This window comes from Mastomys coucha, unplaced genomic scaffold, assembly GCF_008632895.1.
Source record: "Mastomys coucha isolate ucsf_1 unplaced genomic scaffold, UCSF_Mcou_1 pScaffold6, whole genome shotgun sequence".
NCBI lineage: Eukaryota > Metazoa > Chordata > Mammalia > Rodentia > Muridae > Mastomys > Mastomys coucha.
Window position 1 is genome coordinate 5,413,880 of NW_022196912.1, and position 13,127 is coordinate 5,427,006.

The 13,127-nt window shown below is 50.1% G+C and overlaps 1 protein-coding gene across 1 annotated transcript in view; it reads left to right on the plus strand.

The window, feature by feature from the left end:
- Positions 1–721: 721 nt before the first annotated feature.
- Positions 722–13,127, plus strand: part of Kcnk12 (potassium two pore domain channel subfamily K member 12) — a 40,662-nt gene continuing 28,256 nt past the window's right edge. The window contains exon 1 of the mRNA XM_031356619.1: positions 722–1,751. Within this exon, the coding sequence (XP_031212479.1) occupies positions 1,361–1,751 (391 nt within the window). The 5' untranslated portion in view covers positions 722–1,360. The remainder of the gene's footprint in view (positions 1,752–13,127) is intronic.

Genomic DNA, 13,127 nt, shown 5'->3' on the forward strand with positions numbered 1-13,127 from the left:
CCCTCTCTATTCCGCAGCGTCCGCATCCTGGCGACACGCTGTTTTGGCGACCGCACCTGAGTCGGGGTGGGGTAGGGGACACTCTGGAGGTAGAAGGAAAAGCAAGGAGGGTCTGGGGAACACCGCGGTGCCGGGTAAGCAACCTCGCCTACGGTGGCGGCGGGCCGGGGCCGCCTGGAGCCTCCCACCCGCGGGCTGCGGCACCGATGCGCTGTCCGCGGTGCTGACGCCGGCCGGTCGCTCGGTCGGGAGGGGGAGCAGACGTCCTGGTTCCCGCCGCGCCCAGAGCTCAGAGAGGCTGCCTGTCCTCGGTTCCCAAACCGTATCTTTTCCTCCCAGAGGACTCCGCCGGCGTCCTGGCGCTGCAGTTGGATCCAGGAACAAAAGGGTGAGCAATGGGGGAACTTAAACTTCAGGCTAGAGCCCGAGGATCGGAAGTCCGGGTTGACTCCCGATGGCCCCCAGCCCCTGAGACCTCAAAGCACCAAGTTGAACAAAGTTTCCCAGTGGCTTGAGAAAGGAAGACATTCCGGAGCCAAACGCATGGAAGGAAGGACTCGGTTTTCTAGCGAGCTGGCAGCCAGCAGGACAGTGGGACACCTGCTCTGGTGGGACGCACTGTAGCGGCCAGAACGACCCGGAGGCGTCGCAATAGCCCAACTCTCCACCCATCCCTTCCTTTCTCACTCACCCCTCCCCAACACTCCGCCCCGGGCTCGGATGACTCCGCCTCTCCGTGCTGGGTAGCTCTTCGGCGGTAGCAGGGAAAGGAAGGGAGCGCTTCCCCGGAGGACTCGGCTCGGCTCTGAGGCTCGGAAGCCGACGCCGCCAGCTCAATTGCAGGGAAGGAACAGGACAGCCCGCGCAGCCAGCGCCTAGGCGAGACTGATTCCCAGCAGCCTCATGGGACGCTCCAGAGGACTCCCTCTGTGCCCTGCCACCGTGCTCCGATCCTAGGCTTCCGGACTCCACGGTTCACCCAGCCCGCAGCCCGCGGCCTGGCCAGAGTTGAGTATGCGGCCCGGGGCCCCGTGGACTCCGGCCACCGGGCGGCGCCGGCCTAGCTTCGGAGCCAGGAGCCCGAGGGCAGCAAGTGAGGAGCGGCGAGAGGCAGTAAGGCGTCGGGGCGCGGAGAGAAGCGCTCCAGCCCGGGTGTCCGCTGGGCCGGACGACTGGTGCGTGGCCTGAACGCCCGGCAGGAGGCGGATCGCCCTGCCGTCCCGGTTCCGGGGAGACTGCAGGGGGGCTCCGCCGCGGCCCCTGACCTCTGGCCACCATCCTCACGCTCCTGCTCCTACGGCGGGGATGTCACGGCCCCGGCTCCGAGCACCGCCCCAGCCCCGGGGCTGAGCTGCGGACCATGTCCTCCCGCAGCCCCCGGCCCCCGCCCCGCCGCTGCCGCCGCCGCCTGCCGCGCCCCTCCTGCTGCTGCTGCTGCTGCCGCCGCTCGCACCTCAACGAGGACACCGGCCGCTTCGTGCTGCTGGCCGCGCTCATCGGCCTCTACCTGGTGGCGGGCGCCACCGTGTTCTCCGCGCTCGAGAGCCCAGGCGAGGCGGAGGCGCGGGCGCGCTGGGGCGCCACGCTGCGCAACTTCAGCGCTGCGCACGGCGTGGCGGAGCCGGAGCTGCGCGCCTTCCTCCGACACTACGAGGCCGCGCTGGCAGCCGGGGTCCGCGCCGACGCGCTGCGCCCGCGCTGGGACTTCCCTGGAGCCTTCTACTTCGTGGGCACCGTGGTGTCGACCATAGGTGAGCGGCGCACCCTGCGCGTCTTTCCTCTGCGCGCCTGTCACTCGCTGCCCTTTCCACGGATCGGAGACCGGGCCGGTGTCCCCGGGATCCTCCTTTCCGTTCTGATACCTTTTTCCTACTTTTGTCCCGCTCTCTGTCCTCTCTCGTCCTCCTACTTTTCTTTCCCGCATTCGGAGCGAGAGGTTGCCCGAATGGACCATCTCTAGCTCTTTCCAATGAGCTAACACGCATTGACTGTGTCAACTAGGAGCCAAGCACTTTGAAGGCTCCTTGTTCAGCCTCTGCTCCTTAGTATTGTCCTCTGTAAGAGCGTATGTGAGAATATATGTCAAGAGGTGCTATTTCCCACCCAACCCAGGCCTCACTATCCGCAGGAATAATTACAAAAGCCATTTCTGCATCCATTTTCAGCATTTCCTCCTCTTCTGTTGACACTTCTCCACCCCCTCAAAAGTAAAATCCGTTATTCAAAAGCCAGTCCTTCCGCTTAACTGTTTTACACCATTCGCCTTGGTTTTCCCCTTCATGCACCCTAACTTCTCCAAATTCTTGACCTCTTGTCTTTGTTTCCCCTTTTCCAACCAGTAGCGGTGCCAAAAACAGCCAGGGGATAGTCGCCTTTACATTATACTTTGATATAAACAGGTCACATTTTCATAACCTCCTGGGAAAATGTGCACACTCTTCACACACACACACACACACACACACACACACACACACACACACACACCGCATTTTTTCAGCTAGATTGACGTCTCCTCCAGCCACCACTCTGTCCACCCACTTCCTTTCCCCGGAGTTTGGCATCATGTAAAATAGCCACTTCCCCCATTTATTTAGGTGTACAGAGCGCAGAAGAAACAGACTTTGACAAGATTTGCTTGTGCCTCACCCACTCCTTTTCTGAGTCTCAGGGCTGGAGAAGCGCTTGCTGGTCACACTAGTCGCCCCAAGAGACCCTCTTCTACTGATGCAATTTAGGAGAAAGGGGCTGTACTTTCAGGGCTTGAGGTGAGGAATTTTGTGAACACCATTTCCCTGTGCCAGTTCAGAGCATGGGGCACGGACTCCCTACCACCTGCCTACTGCTGCCTGTTGGCTGGAGAGAGGTAGCAAGTTTGTTCAGGATATGCACAGAGGGAGATGTCTCTCAGCATCTCTCTCTCTCTGTATCTCTCTCTCTATGTATGTATGTATGTATGTATGCATGTATGAATGCATGTATGTTTAGTCTGTAAAAGTGCTTCCTTGCTAACAATCATTTTTCTTCTGTGTCATGCTTGATCTGATTATTTTAAATAGAAAAGGCAAATATGGACTGAGTCCGAAGTCTATACAAATTAGACAAAAATACCCTTTAAAAATATATCATGTTGTTATGGTGATTGAAGATATGAAATGACCCCCTCAAAAATCCCCTTTTAAGAGCTGCATCAAGTTGCTATAGCAACTAGAAGTGTTTTTTTTTTTAAGTGCTTTAAAAGTACTAAGGATGCTTAATCTTGGAGGATGACATCATATGTTTATAGTTCATTGTTAACATGCACTCATCTTGTAAACGTTGCCTGTTGCCCTTCTACCTACAGGTGTACCTGTGAACAGACTCCATCACAGTATCTTTCTCTCAGTGACATACATGCTCTAGCTTCCCAATGGAACTGCAAGATAAGCAGGAGTTGTTGCCAGTGTTCCCTTCCCACACCTGTGAAGCCCCACCCCGACCCTGAGACCCTACTCTTGTGGCCTGTACTCACGTTGTATCTCTCATGGGCTTCACTGTCCCTTCAGAGGCTGTGATTCCAAACCCAGGCTTCTCTCTCATCTTCATGGACAAAATCAAGTCAGCTTGTTTGAAGATTGCTCCATGCCTCAATCTTGATTGTCAGGACTGGCTGTTCTCTAGTCAAATGGAAAGGAATTGTGTTCTCTCTTGGTTTGTAGTTTCAGGTGTAGAAGACAGTGTGGATAGGCTATACCAAAGCCTCTGGCTGTGGTATGAGTCACCTAGCAGTCACCTAGCACGTTGCTTCCAAAATCTGCAGGACAACCTTAGTACCAGCCTATGGATGGCTCAGGACTGAGCTGGCCCTCGGCAGGATATGAAAACAGCCGTATGAGTAGTTTCTGCCAGCTGCCTGCCTGGCACAACACCGGGGCTAGTGGTTTAAACTGACCCTCTCATGTCAGTCAAGTAAGTTCTGCTGAGTCGCCAACCACATGGTTATCCTTCCCACCTTCTCTGTGGAAAGAGTATTTGGATAAGATTTCAGTGAAGACCTACGATGCCCATTTCCTTTCTCCTTATATTTTTCTTTCCCTTTAAACATCCAGCTGTTATTATTATTGATGTATTGATGAATGCAGACATGCAGGGAAGCACAACTCAGCCAGGGTTCTCTCTTCGGCCACCTCATCCTCTGAAGAGAAAAGCTAGTATGTTCTGGGCTTTATTTGATCAATGATCGTCACAGGATTTGTGTGGTTCATGAAACAATGTGGAGTTCAGGGATCCATTTTTGTATCCTGCCTAATGAAATAGGGTGTTTCTCTTGTTGTTTATCTGGATCATAGTTTTCGTGTAGACAACCCTTCATTCCATAACTATGAAGTATTGTGTGCATCAGGTCCAGCACTATATTTTGAAAAATCAGTCTTTGTTCTACCTGCCAGGGGTTTTAAGCATATTCCAATATAGGCAGCTGAGATGCAGCATATTCAGCCATCTTCACGAAACATGACCAGACACAAAGGAGACCTTTGGTCAAATCTGTGTGGTATAGTGTTAGAGAGTTATACAAGGTCGTATGGTGCATAGTGCACTAATTTTATACATATAGCAGTGGTGAATATCCTTGTGTGAAACTGAAATATTCATAATGTATATGTATCTATTTGTGCGTTTCTGTCTCTGCCTTGTCCTCCCTCCCCCCACCCCTGTGTGTGTGTGTGTGTGTATGTGTGTGTGTGTGTGAGTGAGTGTGTGTGAGTGTCTGTGTGTGTGCATAAATCTGATACTAATGCAGGGACTAGTTTGCTGGTCAGGCCAGCAACTGAGTAAGCACAGAAAAACTTGAAGGATAACACAGGCAGATGAGGGAGAAGCAGCTACAGGCCTTAAATGGATGGATAGGCCAGAGCCAACACAAACTCAGAAAGTCAGAGACAGGAGACAAGCAACAAGGAGAAGGGACAACCTGGTGATGTCTGAAAGCTCGTGCTGTTAAGAGCAGGCATTTGGGGGAGGTAACAAAAGGGACAGAGTTGCCTTTCAACAGCAGGCAGCACACAGGAAGGTTCAATCGCCATGTGTATTCAAGGTCAGATGGGACATCGTAGTGAGAGGGAATGTTTGCCCTTGAAAGGGGCCCCATATCCTGAGCTGGGTGCTTTGCAACTGTGTAAACACACACATGTTCCCTCAGCACAGACCCTGTGGGGAAACGTGCCTACAATTGCTCAGCAGTAGTTGAGGCTGTACAAAAAAATCTATTTGAGGAGCTCAAGCAAGAAGTTTAAAAAGTCCACTTTATACTCTAAATTATCCGTCTTGATTGCTCACACAGATCTGAAGCCCTGGGTAATTACTACTTCTCCCATTTACCCTCTGTGACATGTTCCCTAGGAGGTTGGAACTGAGTGTATTTTAATGTGAACATGTTTGTATCTGCATTCCACCATTTAACAAATACCCATAGCAACAGAACTCGTGTCAGATGCAAGCATGGCCTTTGGCGCATTGCTCTCCGTGCCTTCTGGGATCAGAGGTGCCAGCCATGAGGACAGAGCTCGAGCTCCTGGAGTTGTTGAGTCGCTGACTGTGTTCCTAGCAGCAGCACTCTGGCTTGGAGAAATTCAGAACAGTCCAAAGGCTATTAGTCCATCACTTCACATCTTAAGGATGCTTTATTGGTTTTCTTTGAAAAGATTAAAAGGAAGCTCTCCCTTGGGGCTTTAATTATGCATCTGCTGTCAGATTTACACATACAGAAGAACAGATTTAAAAGTCTTTCTCAAATGGCAGCTTGATCGAAACAGAAATATTTTTGCTTCCTTCTATTAGGTTTCCTGGCAGAGTTTTTTAGCTGTAAAGCTAAAATCATGCCGGCAGAGACAACGTGGTGTAGGTACGAGCGAGTTGTTGCTTTTGGCACTGCATAATTTAACTTGCTGCTTTCAGAATTAGGCACACTTAATTATTCGGCCATGAGATTAGTAACAAGTCCTAACTCCACACCCCTCCCCACTTAAACAAAAATCATGAGTTTTTAAAAACGTTTTTTTGCTGCAGAGGAAACTAAGACATTAAAAGACCAAAATGTCACTACCATAATTCATATGGGTAATTCGTAATTTCTTCTAACATGTCTATGATGTAACTGGAGGTGGCTTTGACACCAGGAGTGGCATACATGTCGCAGAGGGGGTGTGTGGGGGAGAGCACCTTCTCTCACATCCTTCTTTCACTAGCTGGTTTATGTTGGAAAGTGATGCTCTGACAGAATTAATTGAAGGGTGCTGGGAAAGCATACACTGGATTTGAAGCTGTTGATGAACAGGAAGTACAGTCCTATTTTCTGTCCCCCCACCCCCATTTCACACTCCATTGCTGACCTAGGCCACAGTAAACAATGATTATTTAAGTGAGCCAGAGACCAGATAACACTGCTCCAACACGGCTCTTCTCATGTCTGCAGGTCCCGACTGATGTGGGATTGTAGCATCAATGTCAAATCCATGGCTCCTCATGGCTTCACATGTGGCTTTGAATAGGTGTATACTGTTCTTTATAGTGGATGTTTTCTTACTGCAGGTGGGCTGGGTGGTTTCCAGTCTGGGCTATTTTGAGTAATGCCACAATGAGCATCTTTATGCTTATGGCCGCTCCTTCTGTAGAGCATCTCCTCAGGGAGTCTCCAGCAGTGAGATCGCTGAGTCAGCAGCGCTGCCTGCCATTGTCACAGCTTCTGGCCAGCCATAATGGAGGGAGGAATTGTTGCCTCTTTCCTGAGGTGAGCTCCTGCTTCTACAAAGCCTCTTGGCCATCTGCTAATTGCTCCATGGATGCTGGCCACCTGTGTACTGGGTTTCTCCAGGATCCTGCTGACTAGGCATCTTCAGCCTCCATTGCTGCTTCCTGTGAGAAGCACTGGATGAGAGAAGGACAAGGAGAAGCAGATGGAGATAGCTGTCGCAGGTTGTCAAAGACTAAGACGAGAGGAACATCTGGTCCTCATCTTTCCTGTCTCTTAGGGAATGGTCTGTCATTGTTCCAAGTCTCAGCCAGCTGCTGGAGAGCATTCTTCTGCCCAGTGCTGATGACTCTTCCCAAGGGCCCTAGTCTTGAGTGCCTCAGAGTTGCACCAAATGGAGCAAAGGTACACCTTTGAAATTCTAGAGCTGGAAATACCATGAAGATATTCTAGAATGCTCCCTAAGCATTTAGAAGAACATTCTGTTAAGAAAAGCCAGTCAACAACCCATTATAGAAGAACAGATTGTGGCAAAGCTGTGCTGACTGGAGATCGCCAACTATTAGACCACCCCTCAGATGCCATCAACTATCTGAACTCTCTCTCTCTCTCTCACCTCCCCTTAAGACACAGTCCAGCTATGTAATGTAGCCCAGGCTGACTGAAACTTGTTATGTGGCCTCTGCTGGCTTAGAACTCATTTCCCAAGTATGAGAATTTCAGGGGTAAAATATCATACTTGACCCTTGAAGTCTTCGAGGAGCCCTAGAGCCCTTCCAAGACTGGTCTAGGAAGGATTAAATTAAATGTATTCCTCATCTCACTCAAGGCCCAGTGGAGACCATAAGTTGACTAAAGTTCCATAGCAATCCCAAAAGAGTGCTGAGAACTCAAGCTTTAGAAAAGCTTCATCAAAATTGGTGAAAGTAGATGCATTTCCCACTCACAGAGGGAAAGGTCAGGGATGAAGTGGGGGACATGTAGCGGGGACAATGTTCTTACACACTCTTGTACACACTGCTCAAAGCAGGAAGTCAGAGATTGAAGGAGGCTAAACATCTTCCAAGCTGATACCTAGGCTTCTAGAAGAATGAAGACTCAATTCTACATGAGGAAAAAGGGGAAGAGATTGTAAAACTTCCTGATCTGCAGGTATGGCCACAGACTTTAGTGTGTGCTCGGAGTCAAAGTCCCCACATCCCCAGCTACAGTAGGCCTAGCCTTGCTTTGTAGGCTTCTCATATTAAGAGAAACTAGGAGACAGCCAAAGGCTATTGGTCTGTTCCTGGGGTTGTCCCAGCCCCAAGTCTTCTCTGAGTGACTAGGCCCTCCCCTTACCTCTGCCCAGTACCACTGGCCCCAGCTTCTGGAATCAGTAGGAGGGCTATCAACCAACACAACCAAAATGTGTATGGAGCCCCAGGAGTACATGCTGGGAGGCTCAAGTATCAGAGCTTCAGAGTAGTCAGTCCCACTGGAGCTGAGGTAGAAGGTAGAAGACCCTGAAGCTACAGTGTCGTGCTCTCTACAGGACTGGGAGAAGCTGACCGAAGTGCTGGGAGAGGTACAAAGGAGACTAGGGAGTTCTTACCTGCTGCCATTCCAAAGCAAATTACCAATTCTAGTCCTTAGAAGCAACTAGACCTCCTCTCATGGCAAGTGGCTGGACTGAAGGAGGCTCTAGACCCTGGCTTGGCTGTCACTTCCTTGGGCTTGGACAAGCTGCACTCCTGGCTCATCCATCAGCAGGTCGCTAATGACATGAGCCTAGGCTTCCTGAAGGAGGGCTCTATTTGGTCCCCTTCATCTCAGAGGACCCATTCTGAGGTGACTGTGGTGGAAAAACTTAGTGCCTTAATGTTTCAAGTTATACACTCCCTTGTCTTCAGGATGGCTGTGGTAGACTAGAAAGACAAGGTCCCCGTGTCACTCACACTGTGCAGTATGAAGGAATCAGCTAGTGACTTCTTATCCCGCAGCCTCTACATGTAGTCTACAGTGGGATCTCAGGGCCTGCATTTCACACAGCCTCCTCGCTGTGGCTAGACTTCTGGGCTACAGATCACACTTTGGAACTTTGGAGCCAGGGATCAGGGAAGGAGCACAATTAGGGGTGGTGGCTGTGTAGCTTTGGGCAGAACCCATCCCAGCACTGGGGAGGTGAAGACAGGAAGCCCCTGGCTTGCTGGCCAGATAATCTAGCCTCCAGATCTGCCAAAGATTACCTTAAGGAGAGAGTAAAGGGGATTGGGGTTATAGAGATGACTTAGTCAGGAGCACTTGTTGCTCTTGCAGAGGACTTGGGTTTGATTCCCAGCACCCACATGACATCTATAACTTCAGTTCCAGAGGATCCAATGCCCTCTTCTAGCTTCTGCAGGAACCGCACAGAAGTAGTACACAGATATATGTATAGACAAAACACTCATATACACAATACAAGTAAACAAACAAACAAACAAACCTTTTTTAAAAAATATATATATGTTGACGGCCTCAGGCCTGCATGCATAAGCACTGTTACTATTGCTGTGATAAAACACCCTGACCAAGACGAGCTGGCAAGTGCTACTTACTGATCTGCTCCCATGGCTTGCTCGATCACCTGTCTTACAGAACCCAGAACCACCAGCCCAGAGATGACACCATCCTCGGTGCACTGGGCCCTCTCCTGCATCAATTACTGTTAAGGAAAATCCCTACAGGCCTGCCTGCAGCCTGCTCTCATGGAGGCTCTCTCTCAACCGAGCTCTCTCCTCCCCCACGACTCTAGCTCTGGCCAGGTTGATCTAGAACTGGGCGGCACAGCTGACCTTTTCTCAGCCTGACACACAGACACATCACTGTGAAGACAGACCTTTCTTTCCTTTCTTATTCATCCCCAACAACACACATTAGTAAAGACATTACAATATAAAGCATTTTCAAACTTACAAAGTCCCACAGTCTTTAAAAATTCAAACAATTAAAAATTAGGTCTCTTTAAGATGCTGCTTTTAAAATCCAGTCTTTTAAAATCTAATGCCTCTCAACTGCGGGCTCCTATAAAAATGAAAAATAAGCTAAATACTTTCTTACTTCAAGATGGAAGAACCAGGCCCATGCATGATGAAAGCAAAGCAAAAATCAAACTCCCACAGTATAAATAACTCAATGCCCAATTTCTAGGATCCTCTCCCATCTTTTAAGCTCCTCCAAAGGGCATGGGGTGAAGTTTCTGGCTCTGCCCTCTGTAACACACAGATTGTCGTCTAAGCTCCAGCTGGCTCCACTCCACAAGCTGCTGCTGGTTTGGGTGGTCATCCCATGGCACTGGTATCTCCACAACACTGGGGTCTTTTGCTGCAACTGGGCTGCACTTTCGCCAATAGCCTCGTATAGGCTCTCTTCATGGTGCCAAGCCTCACCAGTAGCCTCGTATAGGCTCTCTTCACGGTGCCAAGCCTCAGTTTCTCTGCATGACCTCTTCAGTCATGGGCTTTCAACTGCCACTTAACCTGCACCTTCTCCTTCCCTAGTGGCCTCTGTCTCCCGGTCTCTCAGTACAAGGCCTCAGCTGCCAGAGTGAGATACATCCCGTGTGTGTGTGTGTGTGTGTGTGTGTGTGTGTGTGTGTGTGTGTGTGTGTGTGTGTGCCTGGTAAGTCCAGAGCAACAGCAGAAGCTTGCTAGAGCTGGCCTTGCCTTGTTAGTGAGCCTTAGGCTGCCTCACCACCCTTTGGGGGTCCCGCTGGGTCTCTGCCACCTCTACAGTGTGGCGTCCACCACTCTGAAATGGACTCCGAGTCCAGGGCACGTTTCCTGTGCTGTTATATAACTGTTGTGGTGATTTGGTTTGGTTTGTTTTTGAGGCAGAATTCCATGTAATCTAGGCTGGCCTTGAACTTGCTATGGAGTTGAGGATTGTTATTCCCACCCAGCTCTCCCTCTGATCAGGTGGTGGCCTGAGGAGAAAACGAAGGACCTGTAGGGGTGATGAAGGCCTCAGGCCACTGTGAGCGCAAGAAGAACAGACGCTTGGGAGGCAGGCCTCACTGAACAGCTCATTTAATTGGGAGAGCAAAGGCTGTTAAACCTCTGAGGAGTGGGTAGAGGCTCTCTGGGCGAATGGACATCGCTGGTCAGGTCTAAGGCGCTGGGTATGCCTTGAATTTCAGGCATTTGCAGGACATGACCTTATAACCTGTTGCCTGGCCACCAGGCTCTAGGACCACCTCAAGGGTGGCAGAGATGGGGGTCATAAGGCTATGAGCACCAGAACATGTAAGCCCAGGACAGGGAGGGACCGGTCCTACTCCTGCTGGGTTCAAGATGAGATTTTTGGGGGTTGGACATGTCTCAACCTCAGTCTTTTATCTATCTATCTATCTATCTATCTATCTATCTATCTATCTATCTATTTATTATTAAATGTAAGTACACTGTAGCTGTCTTCAGACAGACCAGAAGAGGGTGTCAGGTGGTTGTGAGCCACCATATTGTTGCTAGGATTTGAACTCAGGACTTTCAGAAGAGCAGTTGGTGCTCTTAACCACTGAGCCATCTCTCCAGCCCCTCAACCTCAGGCTTGCTATGGACTGCCTCCCCTGGTTGCATAGCTTTCCAGCCCCAGAGAGAACGACCTTGAACACATGATTCTTCTGCCTCAACCTTCCAAGTACTGGAATTACAGGCTTGTATCATCATGCCTGGCCTAGAAGTTTCCCTTTATAATGGCTTTTTTTTTTCTGTAAGCCCACCTGACTAGAGTGTTATTTATTTACTTATTTACTTATTCACTCGTGTGTTTTTGGAGACAGGGTCTTAAGTAGTCTAGACTAGCCTTAGACTTCCTATGTAGCCTAGAATGACCTGAATTCATGATCCCCCTGAGTTCATCTCATTTTGGAACATGTTGCTTGGCACAAAGTACTCACTTAGCCGACACATGTTGAATGGATAAAATGAATGAATGGATGAAATGAAAGAATGAAAACCTTGGACCACTGGGAAACCACAAGCTGTGCCACTGATTCCCATGCTCCCTGATCCTCCTTTTCTAACCCCACCCCTGTGCCTGGTAAAACTGAACACGTTCCTGGTCCCTCTGTCTGGCCATGCTGCCAGTGTGCTGCTGGGCAGCCAGCTCTGTCATCTGGGACTCCCCTGGCTGGCAGTACAGCTTTTGTGACTTTTGAGTCAGATGGGTTCTGTCCTGATCCTGACTAAGGGCTTGGCCATAAAGATGCCTGGCCAAGCCAAATTGCTGGAGTTAAAATAAAATCTCCTCTCTCTCTCTCTCTCTCTCTCTCTCTCTCTCTCTCTCTCTCTCTCTCTCTCCCTCTCTCTCTCTCTCTCTCTCTCACACACACACACACACACACTCCCGTCCCCTCCCCCAGTGGGCATGGTGGGAACAGTTCAGTCCTGAACAAGAACACCTGCTTCTGGTCCTGTTTCTCTCACTGCTTCAGAGTTCAGCCTTGCTAGGGTGTCTGTGTCTTAACTGTGTCTGTCAGTCCTGAGAGTCTCTAGCCCTGGCATTGCCTGTGCCTCCACCAGCTCAGGACACCCCACATGGACAGACACTGGCTCACAAATTTGATGGAAGTTTTTATCCATAAGAAAATATAATTCCACAAACCCAGAAAAGCCACACCCACCCACACAGCCCAGCACCCCCACGATGCCTCCAGAAATACTCAGGAAGCTTTTATTGGAATTGGGTGTCCCAGCTTTCTGGAAAGTTACAGTTGAGATCAACGCAAACCCTGATTCACAGCCCTCTCCCTTCTCCCTTCCAAATGGCCAAGATCTCCTTCCATGCTGCCAAGTGCTCTGAATTCAGAGCACCTTCTGCAAGCCTGATTGGCTGCTCACCCAGACCCTGCTAGAAATGCTGCAGGGACAGTTTCTGCAGGAGGCGCTTTCTGGGGAGCGGCACTTTGGAGGCCTGGAGAGTTTAGATCACAGGGATGTCTTCTTCCTCAGATAGCAGACGTGCTAGCCAATCCTGGAGGAGATGTAGCAGCCCCTCCCCTCCCCACGTCAGTGCCGCTGTAGCCTCCAACATCCCCACACTTCCTGTTGGGTACACGTGTGAGTAGTGGTTAGCGTCCATCTCCTTTGCAGACAGATAATGGGTAGGTTCCTGGGAGGTGAAGACTCTATGTCCTTGCCCTTCTCCTCTGCCCACTGCATCAAACATGGCACACAGCTCTAGAAACATTCTTGAAATGAATGTAAATTTGAACAAATGGTTAAGATTTCTCAGTCAGCATGGCGGTGGTGGCTCACACTTTAAATCCCAGCACTTGTGAGGCAGAGACAGGAGTATTTCTGAGTTCGAGGCCAGTCTGGTCTACAGAGTGAGTTCCAGGACAGCCAGAAACCCTGTCTCGAAAAAAAAAAAAAGATTTCTC